At 41.3% G+C, this 13,724-nt stretch overlaps 1 protein-coding gene across 4 annotated transcripts in view; it reads right to left on the bottom strand.

Moving 5' to 3' along the window:
- The window catches only part of Nphp1 (nephrocystin 1), a 52,205-nt gene that overhangs the window by 24,229 nt on the left and 14,252 nt on the right, over window positions 1-13,724 (bottom strand). For 3 of the 4 annotated variants that reach the window (XM_048459821.3, XM_048459823.3, XM_087911223.1), the window contains 5 exons: window positions 11,764-11,865; window positions 10,565-10,677; window positions 9,084-9,126; window positions 8,121-8,208; window positions 1,236-1,330 (listed from right to left, as the gene is read on the bottom strand). In XM_048459821.3, coding sequence (XP_048315778.1) covers window positions 1,236-1,330; window positions 8,121-8,208; window positions 9,084-9,126; window positions 10,565-10,677; window positions 11,764-11,865 — 441 coding nt within the window. The remainder of the gene's footprint in view (window positions 1-1,235; window positions 1,331-8,120; window positions 8,209-9,083; window positions 9,127-10,564; window positions 10,678-11,763; window positions 11,866-13,724) is intronic. The other variant, XM_048459822.3, reaches the window with a different exon arrangement.

The following is a 13,724-nucleotide window of genomic DNA, read 5'->3' as shown; positions in this document are numbered from 1 at the left end:
GTTAAAATAAAGGACACCAGAAAATTTGAAGGCAAAAGGATAGAAGTGGAAAAAAAATATCATCCTGAGCAAGGTAACCCAAATCTGGGAAAGGCAAACATGATATGTACTCACTCACAAGTCGATATTATCTGTAAAATAAAGGATAACTATATGACAATCCACAGACATAGACAGGCTAGGTATCAATGGGGGTTAAAGGGGACACCTAGAGCTCCCTGGGAAGGGAAAAACAAGAGATCTGTAAGTGGACTGAGGGTGGGTGCGGATGGGAACATGAGCGATCAGGCTGGGGGAGTACGGAGGGGGAAAGTGCTGAGAGGACTTCTGGGGGTCATTTCAGGGTCCAGTGGAAGTCTAGGACAGGAGACTCTCAGGAGCCTACGGGAGGACCCCAGCCTAGACTCCTAGCAACAATGGATAAGCCGTCTGAACTGTCTGCCTACTGTGACCGGACTGATGCCTGGCCCAGTTGTTATCAGTGAGGACGGAAATAGATGCAGGCCCATAGCCAAACAATAGGGGGAATTCGGGGAACCGTGTAGAAGAGGGGAGAGGAAGGATTGTAGGAGCGAGAGGGGTCAAGGACACCAGAAGAAAACTAACACAATCAACTAACTTGGGCTCATAGGGGCTCCTAGAGTCTTCAGAGAGTCTGCAAGGAACTGATCTAGACATTCTGCATATATGTTACAGTTATGTAGTTTGGTCTTCTTGTGGGACTCCTAACAGTAAGATCAGGGGCTGTCTCTGACTCTTTTACTGGCTTTTGGGACCCTACTTCTCATACTGTGTCATCTTGTCCAGTCTTAATACATGGGGAGGTTTTTAGTCTTACTGAAACTTGATATGTAATTTTTTCTTAATACTCATGGGGGACCTGCCCTTTCCTAAATAGAAATGGAGGAAAGGATTGGGGGTTGGGAACAGAGGGGAGGGGTAGGGGATAGGGCCTGGAAGGAGAGGAGAGAGGAGAAACTGAGGCAGGGATGTAAAATAAATAAATGTACTAAAAATATAAACTTAGAATTATTTCTTTTGCAATGAGAAAACAACAATAAAAGAGAAAGGAAGATAAAGTTGAGATACAAAGTTCAAATCATAAAGTATCTTTCAGAAATACACAGTGTATTCTCTGCAATGCATTTGTCAATTTCCATTTTACATGCTATATACATGCTTGTCACAGGACAGACACTGGGCGTTCTCATTTGACCAACGGTAAGCACACCTACCGTGCCTGCCTTAGCATCCCACAGTAGATCTCTGAAGGCCAGCTGCGATGTCGTGAGCTCCGGCTGTAAGAAGTAGCTTGCTTGAAACTGGTTCCCTGCAAAAATAACACCTTTATTTTCTTACAAAAGAGAAACGAAAGTCAAAACCCTAAACCTATACTGTTACATGACAAACCTAGCAAAAAATTTCTGAAAAGCCATGTACTCACTAAGAATTCAATTTCCAAGGCAGATGGGCCAATACATGCTTCTATATTAAAATAGGGCACAAAAATTAAAGATAGAAATATATAAAGGTCACCTCAAGGTGACGCTAAGAGAGTTCTAGATTCTTAGAAAAAAACTGCCTTATGATAATAAGGATTCATTTAAATACTTGTGTAAAATTTAAGAAATCTGTAATCACGTTTTAGAGACAAGGAAAACATTACATAATTAATTCCATTTTTAATTAATTTTTTGAGACAATGTCTCCTATAAATACCTAGCTGGTCTCTCTATGTAGCCAAGAATGACTTTGAGCTTCCGGTTCTCTTACTTCTGCCTCCCACATGCTGGGATCACAGGTCTACAATTGAACTTCTTATTGTAGAAATCACTACTCACTCAAGAAAAAGTTCTGGAGCCCCTGCTCTGTGCCAAGTCAGAAGCAGAATAGTGAACCTGAGAGATACATCCCACCCTCGTTAGCCTACAGCTGAGGGACTGACACACAAAGCCAATGCATGAGTTTTCAGGGTGCTCAAATATAGCAGAATATTTGTTTACACTGTGAAGAGTGGTTTACTAAAGAGCTGAATGGCCAATAGCTAGGCAGGAAGAGGTTAGGCAGGACTTCCAGAGACAGAGGGGACTCTGGGAAGAAGAAAGGTGGAGTCACCAGCCAGACAGAGAGGAAACCGGAAGAGGAAACACCAGCAAGAGGAAAGAGAGGCAACGCCATGTGACAGAACGTAGATTAACATAAATGGGGTAATTCAAGTTGTAAGAGCTAAATGAGACAAGCCTAAGCTAAAGGGAAAACTTTCATAATTAACAAGACGCCTCCATTTGGAGCTAGCAACCAAAAAGAAAGTCTATCTCCACTCAGGTAGTTTCAAGGGTATAGGGAAACCAACATAACCACGGCAGGAATCCCAGGGAAGGATGGAAAGACACGGGAAAGAGCCACTTTATCAGAGGGAACCTCAAGAACTCACTCCAAGGACAGCTGAGCAGCTCAGGTACACAGGAGACACCTGTCACCATGGTTCTTCTTTACAACAGCTCATAGACAGATGTTCATAAGACACCTGTCACCATGGTTCTTTACAACAGCTCATAGACAGATGTTCTTAGGACACCTGTCACCATGGTTCTTCTTTACAACAGCTCATAGACAGATGTTTGTAAGCACTGGGAAAGCCCAAAATGAACACGGGAACAAACACCAGGTGGAGAAAATGCTCTGGAAAAGTCTTGCTATAAAGCAGAGCTTAATGGGATGGGGCTTCGGGTTGGTCCTTAAAGGCAGCAGGATTAGATGTCCTGCTAATACTGATTAGGCACTTACCAATGGGGGAAAAGGCTGGGGAGGGTTGGCTAAAGACAGAGGTAAGGACAGCTGTCTTGGGGTTTCTGTTGTTATGAAGAGACTCCATAACCACAACAACTCTTATAAAGGAAAAACATTTAATCCTTACATTTTAAGGATTTAGTCTATTATCATCATGGTAGGAAGCAAGGCAGCATACAGGCAGGCATAGTGCTGGAACAGGAGCTAAGAGTCCTACATCTTGACCAGCAGGCAAGTGAACTGTCCACTGGGCGTGGCTTGAGCATATATGAGACCTCAAAGCCTACCTGCATAGTAACACACTTCCTCTAACAAAGCCACACTTAATAGTGCCATTCCTTTTGGGGGACATTTTCTTTCAAACCACACAGCAGAAATTGTATTTGTGAAACTAGGAAAGGGGCTGGGACCCAGAGCACCAGCCTGGCCACCCTTGATGCTACAGGGAGGGTGATGAAAAGGTGAATACTCTAGGGGTGAGATTCAGGGCTCTGGAGATGGCTCAGTAAGCAAAGCACTTGCCATGCATGTAGTGGAATAATCTCTCTGTACATTGCAAAGATTTGTCACTCAGACTGGTTTAATAAAAAAAATGAATGGCCAATAGCTAGGCAGGATTTTTGAGGAAAAGAGGATGCTGGGAAGAAAAGGGGAAGAGTCACCAGCTGACAAGAGGAAACAGACATACAAGAAATGATGTAAAAGCCATGAATCACGTAGTAACACATAGATGACTAGAACTGGATTAAGTTACAAGAGTGTTGAAGAAGGAGACCACTTACACATTTCCTGGCAGCTCAAACCTAAAATAATCACACAGAAACTATATTATTTAAATCACTGCTTGGCCCATTAGCTCTAGCTTTTTATTGGCTAACTCCTATATCTTAATTCAACCAAATTCTAGTAATCTGTGTATCACCATGAGGTCGTGCCCTACCAGCAAAGTTTTGGTGTGTCTGTCTCTGGTGGCAGCTCAATGGCTTCTCTCTGACTCTGCCTTATTACTCCCAGCATTCAGTTTAGTTTTCTCCACTTAATTTAACCCTTTTCCATTAATCTGTGCATTGCCACATGGCAGTGGCTTACCGCGTAAAGTTCTGGCATGTCTGTCTCTGGCAGCAGCTCCATGGCTTCTCCTAACTCCTCCTTCTTTCTCCCAGCATTCAGTTTAGTTTTCCCTACCTACCTCTATTCCCTGCACATGTCCAAGAAAGCTTCTTTATTAACTAATGGTATTCACAGCATACAGAGAAGAATCCCACATCATAAGAGCTACTTAGAAACAAGTCTAAACTATCAGCTGAGCTTTTTGCTTGCTTGCTTGCTTGCTTGCTTGCTTTCTCTTTTTGTTTTGTTTTTTTTTTTTTTTTTTTTTCAAGACAGGGTTTCTCAGTAGCTGTGGAGCCTGTCCTGGAACTCACCAGGCTGGCCTTGAACTCACAAAGATCCGTCTGCCTCTGCCTCCCAAGTGCTGGGATTAAAGGCATGCCCTATCACTGCCTGGCTTCAGCTGAGCTTTTATAATTAATAAGAAGTCTCCATGTCATGACTTGGGAGCTGGCAGAGGGACATAAAAGTCCACCTACAAATGACACCTGACATTTGCCCATGTATATTCATGTAAGACCTGAAAAAGCTTTTAAAAAGGTTCTAAACACACAGAAATTGAGAAAATGCAGTTTCCTATTCTTGTGTCTCTCATGCCTGCTGCAATACAGAGACACATCTCCCAGTAGCTGCCTGAGTGCTTGAGCAGCCAGTGCACCATGAGCTAAGCCAAATGGTGGGTTTCAGACTTTGTTCATGTAGACAGAAAAGGTTACAGATACATAATAAAGCAGATTCAGAAAGAAAAACCTCTAAACAGGTTACAGGATGTTTAACAATGTGCATAGGCCTAAGGGAAAAACTAGGTACAGACAGACATAGAAAAGTAGTTTAAAAATTCAAAGCCAGCCTGGTCTACAAGAGCTAGTTCCAGGACAGGCTCTAAAGCTACAGAGAAACTCTATCTCAAAAAACAAAAAAGAAGAAGAAGAAGAGGAAGAGGAAGAGGAAGAAGAAGAAGAAGAAGAAGAAGAAGAAGAAGAAGAAGAAGAAGAAGAAGAAGAAGAAAGTAGTTTAAAAATAATAAAGTCTTTAAAGAGAGAGTAAAGTAATACAAAAAGAGAATAATCCATGTAAAGATGGGAAATACACAGAGAGTCTGGATCCTGTATGTCATTATGTTGTCTTCAAATTTTTTGATTATTGATGAACAAGTTATGCTTATAATCCAATGAGACATTAGATTATGGAAACTACTAAATTAAACCAACCTACATATTTTAAGATGTCTTAACTTCAAAATGGAAGACAAAAAAAAAACATGTTGCATTAGAGAAGAGGCTATGCTTTTGCTTCCACAGAAAATAAAAGGCTGTGGATTCATTACAGATTAAGAGATCAGATTTTAACAGGGGAGACCTCCTCAGTATCTTGGATACAGACATGGGGGAGGAAACCAAAAAAGACTACAGGGCAAATAACTTGTAAGCTGATTCCTTGATATGGGAACAGCTCTGAGATGAAATTAGATATGATAAATCTTGTTGGTTCCAGAGTCCTCATGACTTATTACACATTATTATACATGCCTTTCATATGACATGGATAGAGTTTTATATTACAGTTTTATTATACAGTACAAACAAACTTATAAAGTTGATAGATGCCTTTTACCTGCTCAAACATAAAACAAAAAAAAATCTTTAACTGACTTGTGCACATGCACATTCTATATTTGTGTTAATACAGATATGTATTGTACTTTTGAAAGTTTGTGTGTTTTCAGAGTAAGGGTATCAGACTACCAATGGGTAGCCCAGGTGATCCAGGATCTCAGAGTGCCTTCTGTTGTAGTTTCCTCAGAATTCTGTATCCAGAACAGCTTCAAGGCTGCTGGCTAAGATGGTCCAGCTTCACAAACTAGCCTAGTCAGTACTTGACTTTCATCCTAATAGTCTCAGAGTCCCCCAAAGATGCCATCATCCCCAGACAACAGGAAGCAATATAGATAATGTAACCCCATATCCCTAAGAGAGGGGGTGGGTAGTTTTTGGTCATTCAGTGGGTTATAGATGTTTGTCATCATTAAGTGGGGGTTGGTTTCAAGTTGGTTTTGGTCATGGCCAGGGAAAAACCTGAGCAAATAAAATTAGATTCAGGGATCTTTTTCAGAAGAGAAAAAGGGGGATATAGTATAAAAACGATAGAATGCTGAGTCTACTTTTGAATAACCACTAGTCTCATATTTTACATTGGTATGGATTTTTGTATACAGATACAAATTTAAGGCAATTTTTGTTAGAACATACTTACAGACATCTCCGCTCTTGTTTAATGTGTTGTACATATATAGTTCAATTAACAATGTAACAAAGTTCTAGTCCTTGAAAGTTATTACAAACTATTTTGGATAATAAAGAAATATAGGCTAGTAGCTAGTCACCCATTACAATCAAATTTGTAGTCATGTTAGGTATGTTTTTAAAATCAGATATATTTTAGATAGACAGGTGATCTTCAAATACTCCAAAGGCCTACAGAATATTTAAAGCATTTAAAATGTTTTATTAACATAGAGCTTTTCGCGAGAATGAGATATGTCTGCTCCTAGCAACATCAATTTACTTTAGAAAAGATATTAGACATCAAAGAACCTCTAAATGGAGTTTGTTTTCATTGTGGCAAGATTAGCCACTGGGGGGAAAAACTGTTCTTACCTTTTTTTTTTAAATATTTATTTTATTATGTATACAATATTCTGTCTGTGTGTATGCCTGCAGGCCAGAAGAGGGCACCAGACCCCATTACAGATGGTTGTGAGCCACCATGTGGTTGCTGGGAATTGAACTCAGGACCTTTGGAAGAGCAGGCAATGCTCTTAACCTCTGAGCCATCTCTCTAGCCCTGTTCTTACCTTAACTGCTGACAATATGCTGGACAAACTGGACAAGCAGGTACAAAGGAAAAAAATTGTCTAATATTGCCAATAGAAGGTGAGACAGTCCTGCTTTACAGAAAAGTTTGTTGGATATTCTAGGCCTGTAGGCCTAAGATGGATGCCCTAGTGCTACAGAGGAACCTTGGGTGATTGTTCAGGAGGACAGATATCTCTGTCATTTCTATAGTGGAAGTTGTTTGATCTGTACTTCCTGTTTATTAAGGTAACAACCTTACCTTAAGGTAATATCCTTCTGAGGTTTTTGATGGAGTTTAAGACTAGATAGTCATAGTTATAGTTTTCCTTAGTTATGATAGAAGATAAATTAGCTACAGAGCTTTGGATTCATCAAGACAGAATAGATAATGGGATATTTTCTCCAAATATGCCAAATACAAATGAACTGGACACTAAATATAATCCTTACCTGATAATTGTTCTTCTTGTTTATAATTTTATTATGTTAGAGTTAAAACCTTTCCTTTACATTTAGACAAAAAGGGGGAAATGTTGATCATTTTGCATACTGTAAAGATTTGTCACTAAGACTGGTTTAACAAAACACAGCCAGTCGGTGGTGACACACACCTTTAATCCCAACACATGGGAGGCAGAGGCAGGTGGATCTCTGTGAATTCGAGGCCAGCCTCATCTACAAAAGCTAATTCCAAAGTTACAGAGAAACCCTGTCTTGAAAAACAAAAACAAACAAACAAAAGCTGGATGGATAATAGCTAGGCAGGATTTTCGTGACAGAGAGAATGCTGGGAAGAAGGACAGAGTCACTAACTTACTAAAGGGAATAGACATGCAAGAAAAGAGGTAAAAGCCACGAGTCACATGGCAACACACAGATCATTCAAGATGGGCTAATTTAAGTTATAAGAGGTAGTTAGGAACAAGCCTAAGGTATCAACTGGACTTTTATAATTAATAAGGACTCTCCATGTCATAATTTGGGAGCTGACGGGGGGTGGGGGCAGAAAAATCCACCTACACATGAGCACGAGGACCTCAGTTCTATCCCTCAGAACACAGGCAAGAGACAGGCGTACTACAGCAGTACACACCCGTGGTCCCTGTGCTCGAGAGCAGAAATGGAGGGGATTCCTGGAGCTTGCTGCCTAGCAAGTGTAGCCAAACTAAGTGAGGGGAAACAATTTGGGAAGGCAAATGGTGTTCTTTGGCCTCATCACAAAGGAACACACATGTATGTGCACAAACACACATATGGGAGGGGTAGATTTAGGATCTTCAACTTGTTTTGACAATAACAGAAAAATTAAAGTTCAGCTTTGACTGCTTAACTACAAGAGTAGAGAGACCGAAAGCCCTGTGTTACCTTCATCCAGCAGCTGGGAGAGCATGGAAGGCCGGAACCCTGCAGGAATAGCTCCCATGGTGGCTAACATATCAATCGTGTTTATCTGCTGAAGAGAAGGAAATGAAATAGGCTTATTTCCATTTCTCTCTTCGTCAGTGTAACACCTCTACACCATTTCAATCATAACCCCAAAGAAAAAAAATACAAAACATAGACTTTGAGGTAAGAAATACTACAGTGTCACACCCAATTCCTTGAGGGTGACACTCACTATAAACCCTGGTCTCTCTAACGAATTTGACCTTCATGGTGACTAAAGTACAGAGCTCTGAGTTCTACGCCAGCAGCTCCAAATGCGTTCTGCACCAAAATGTCCCCATTTCTGTCAAGTTACACAGCACATGTCACTGAACAAATGGTCACTAGTGCATCTGATCCACACCTTGGAATCAATGAATGTTTTGTGCATGTGAACTTCTGCCCCCCCCCAAGCACGTCCTTGTAATTAAGGAAGGGAGTAAAGAGTCAGGAAGGCGACTCGGTACAGTTAATAGAGATGGCTTATGGGTCTGAGAGGAAGGATATTCATTATGTTATATAATTTCTTCATAGAATTATGGGTAATTTCTTATTCTGATATCTTTTTTATGTTTTTCAAATAGCTGAAATCTAGTATCAGCTTCCCCAAAACAATAGAAGACTCACATAGGAACACAGGATAACCCCAAACTCTTAAATCATATCACAGATATCTCATACTGAAGAACCTAATGAGAAATGCTATTTGGATCATGGGCCCAGCAGGCAGGAGATGCCTTATGCTCTGCACACCTTACATCTGCTATGATCTCTGCAGTCCTCCAGTCTCTATTCTGCTCTGAACTCAGTCTGAACTATTAAGTAACAAACTAAATGTATCTTACTTGCCAATTACGTCAATATTATTAGACACAAAACAGGAGACAGGAGATGATAACCAACCTCTGAGAGAGCTTTTCGAACAGCACTCCAGTGAGAATCAGTTCTAGGGAGACAAAGGAGCAAGGTCAGCTCAGGGACCAGGTATGCCTATTCCAACCGGGCACTCAAAGAAGTATGTAATCATCAATCAGTTTTGAAAACTAAACAGTTGTCTTAAAGGAGGCCACGCTAGGACTAAATGCCCTAAAAATCATTACAAAATTAAAGTAGCAACACATGTCTCCATTTCATGAAAGTGTTGAATTTGTAGGGGAAAAAGGCCAGCCAGAGAAACCCACCTTGGCCCTGAAATCAGAGCCAGTGAAAGAAACACACGCTGGCTCAGACCTGAGCCAGTGAAAGGAATACTTTAGCCCTGAAACCAGAACCAAAGAAATACACCTGACTCTGAAACCAGTGCCAAAGAAACACATTTGGCCCTAGAATCAGAGCCAGTGAAAGAAATATGCCCTGCCCCCAAACTAGAGCCAAAAAGCTTAAAAAGGCCAGTGAAAGAGAAACACAGTTTGGATCTGAGATCAGCCATCTCTGTCCTGACCAATTAAACTAACTAATCCCTGAGCAGGAAAAACCAATCCCTCTTCTCCCTGGAAAAATCCCACCTCTAGGAAGCCATATATAAGCCCTGTGCCTGTTCAGTTTGTGCTTGCTCTTCTTCCCTGCCTGGGAGAGGCAGCCACTCTCCTGGATTCTTCCCTGCCTGGGAGAGGCAGCCACTCTCCTGGATTCTTCCCGGCCTGGAAGAGGCAGTTGCTCTCCTGGATTCTTCCTTCCCGATAAATCTCTTGAACCAGGTTTGGGTGAGACCTTCTTTCACCCAAGCAGGGCTGTAACATTTTGGCCAGAGATGTCGCTGAGGAAACCTTCCTCTGGCCGAGTAGAGCTGCTCCCCTTTGAGCAGGGGAAGGTTTGCTACACTCCAGAGCACTGGAGCAGAGCTGTGACAACTTCCCTGGGGAAGCCCTCTCCTGCTGCAGCAGAGCTGTTATGTTGGGGAAACTTTCCCTAGAGCAGTAAGCTGCTACGCTTACTGTGACCTGTGCTATTCCCTGACTCCGGACTGCTGACTACGAAACACTCTTCCACCTGAACTGTAACACTAAGATCTCTTTCCATCTGAGCTGTGATACTTGGAAAATTATTTATGATAGTAAAAATAAAACCAAAAGTTTCTGGGGCTGGAGATGGCTTACTTGGTAAAAATGCTTGCTATGCAAGTGTGAAGACCTGAGTTCAGTTCCCTAGAGCTGACATAAAAAGCCAAGCATATGCACTTGTCATCTCAGATCTGGGGAGGTGGAGACAGAATGGTGCCCGGGGCTCACTGTCCACGAAGCCTAGCCCAGTGAGCAAGCTCCAGGTCCCAGAGAGACCCAGTACCAAAAAGCAAGGTGCATGGTTCCACACACATGCACACACACACACACGCAGGCAGGCACAGGCTCTTTACGCTACCCTGCTGCCCTCTCCCACCTCGTTACCTCTGCTTTACTTCGGCTCCGTTCGCAGTTTCATCCACCACCTCCACATCCTCTTCACTGCCCTCCTTGCTGCCTTCTTCACTCGATTCTCGCTTGTCTTCTTTATTATACGGCTGGAAAATTGTGGACATGCAAAGTGAGTTTCAGTCAATACAAAATCAAGCAACAACAGCACCAGTGTTTTAAAGAAGACCTGTCATGGATGAGAGTACTTGTAAGTGGTGGGGAAATCTTGTAACACGTGTTTGCTAATTTCACTATTTGAAAAAAATGACAGGGAGGAATGATAATTTCAAAACTTGGGAACCTGAGTCAGGAGGATCATGAATTCTAGGCTAGCCTGGGCTCCACAGCAAGTTCCTATCCAAGAGAGAGAAACAAAAACAAAAGGAGACAAGTTTTAACCAACATAAATCACATATCTGTTTATGTTAGATGGAATTTAAATTAAAAATTAAGAAAAGGATCAGTGAAAGTGCTGGAAGAAGATAATCATGGAATAAGAAAGCCCTTTTCAAAAGTAATACCAAATGTAAAACCAAAAGTCATGCGTGAACACACTGACAGGTTTATGTAACAAAAATACACACAGCTGAAAGTCAACAGAAATATCAGATACAAATGTCTGAAGGCTAACATCTTCATTAATAATGTAACAGCTGTTACATTCAATAAGGAAAGATATAAGTAGAAAACAAGGAGTAAAATAAATGCAAACAGAACAATAATGAGATTGGTTTTGATGACCACAGCCAGCACTGTCAAACATACAAGAAAACACTCCCAGGGGATGGCAAATTGGTGAAATAAATCAAATCCAAAAATGACTGTGTGGATTATCACCGCAGCAGCTGCTTGTTCTCCATCCCTCCATCTCAGTGCTGAGAGAATTTTGACTGCAATAATGGTTGCTGGGCACTGGAGAGGCTGAGACAGGCAGATCCCCAGACTTGGTGGCCTACTTGGCAACCTAGTGAGAGACCGTCTCAAACCTGAAAATAGCACTAACCCCCTCCAGCATCTTCATGATGTGAATGTTTCCGAGCTCACGATGAGGGCACAGGAGGCGGGTAGTTAATACACAGCACTTCCCCTACTCGCCATCGCGTGCTAACAGGTCAGAAGTACAGCTTCATGCCTTATCACCATCAGGACAGAAACACTATGGAGCGGGAAAGGCACAAATAAGCAGGACTAACCTCCAAGTAGGTTCTGGGAATGAGACCCTCGTTCCCCTCAGCGTCCTTAGCCAGCCACCAACCATCGGGCTTTTTTTCGATTATATGGAGAATGTCCCCTTTCTTAAACAAAACAAAATAGAAACATGAACAATATTTATTACAAATGCTTCAAAATAGGTTTCTACTAAAGTAAAAATAAGCTTTATTAATTATTTAGTCCCATTTGAAAATAAAGTCTATCACACTCTACTACTGACTCTATATGACTATAAAAGAATCACTACTTAACACACACACACTCACACAAAACTTATATTCAAATGAGAAGCACCTCTTCACTATTTTGTGAGTATATGCGTGTCTGAATGTTTTGCCTGCATGCATGTCAGTACCATATGTATGCCTAACAACCACGGAAGTGAGAAAGGGCTTTGGATCTCCTAGAACTGGAGTTACAGGCTGTGAGCCACAATGTGGGAGCTGGAAACTAAACTTGTGTCCTCTGTAAGGGCAGCAAGCGTCTTAACTGCCGAGCTGTCTCTCCAGCCCCTTCACTATCATTCTGAAGGTGTCATGCTTATGCCAACACTTTGATTATTACATAAGAAAAATTGAATTTGTGAATCTCTCTTTGGAAAGTATTTTTCAGAAGCACCATGTGAATCCTTGAGGAAAATCAGTTTTATGAAATTAAAATTAAACCATATGTTGAAGCAAAAATAGTACTTGTCTAATATATATTCCAATTCACATTTTGAATTACATTTATCCACACATAAAAATATAATCCAACAGCCAGGTATGGTAGTACATGCCTTTAATTACAATACTGGGTAGACAGAGGGAGGTGGACCTCTTGAGTTTGAGGCCAGCCTAGTCTATATAGTGAGTTCCAAGCCAACCAGAGACACACAGTGAGACCATGTTAAATACATACATATATAATATATATTCCATTTTTGGGTTCTTTTTTGAGACAGGGTTTTTCTGTGCAACAGCCCAGGCTGTTCTGCAACTCATTTTGTAGAGTAGGCTGGCCTTGAACTCAAAAAGATCCACTTGCCTCTGCCTCCTGAATGCTGGGATTAAAGGTGTGTGCCACTACTATCTGGTGTATATTCCATCTTTGATGATCAAAGAAGCTCTACAATTGAAGATATTGAGAAACAAAGTCTTTCTTAGAGTATACATTCTGTGCAATATTGATGGCATTCTTCAGAACTGAAAATAACTCTATGAATTAAAATGTAAATATATTAGTTGCATAATATACTTATATGTCATATTTGTTATTTAATTTTGAAATTTTGTAACTATAAGGACTAAGATTGGCATACTCTTTAAGACTTTCAACTTATGTTCACAACAGAAAGCTGTAAGCTTCTTTAAGAACCACAACTTCAGCTGGAGAGGTGGCTCAGTCATTAAAGGCTGGGCACACAACCAAAAGTATAAGAACCACACATCTAGCTGAGTGGTGGTGGCACACACCTTTACTCCCAACACCCAGAGGCAGAGGCAGATAGATCTTTGTGAGTTCAAGACCAGCCTAGTCTACAAAGCGAGTTCCAGGATAGCCAGGACAGAAAAACCATCTTGAAAAACAAACAAAATACACACACACACACACACAACAACAACAACAACAACAACAACAACAATAACAAAACTCCAAAACCCACCAGTCTAAGCCAGGCCAACTTAGAGGGAAAGTGCTTGTCTAGCACACATAAATCCCATGACTTACTCTCCATCACTGAGAAAGCAATCCATGAGTTTATTTTCTTACCCTCCTGCTACTTATGTATTCACAGATCAAGCATGAGTGACCGGAAGGAAGGCCTTTTATTGACAGGAGAGAAGGGGAGTGTGTATTTTGTTTCTGAGACAAGGTCTCACTATGTAGCCTTGGCTGGCCTGGAACTCACTATGTAGACCAGGCTGGTTTTGAACTTACAGAGATCTGTCTGCCTCTGCCT

Source organism: Myodes glareolus, chromosome 10, assembly GCF_982192425.1.
Source record: "Myodes glareolus chromosome 10, mMyoGla1.1, whole genome shotgun sequence".
NCBI classification, from domain to species: Eukaryota; Metazoa; Chordata; class Mammalia; order Rodentia; family Cricetidae; genus Myodes; species Myodes glareolus.
This window is presented reverse-complemented; position numbering and strand designations above follow the sequence as displayed.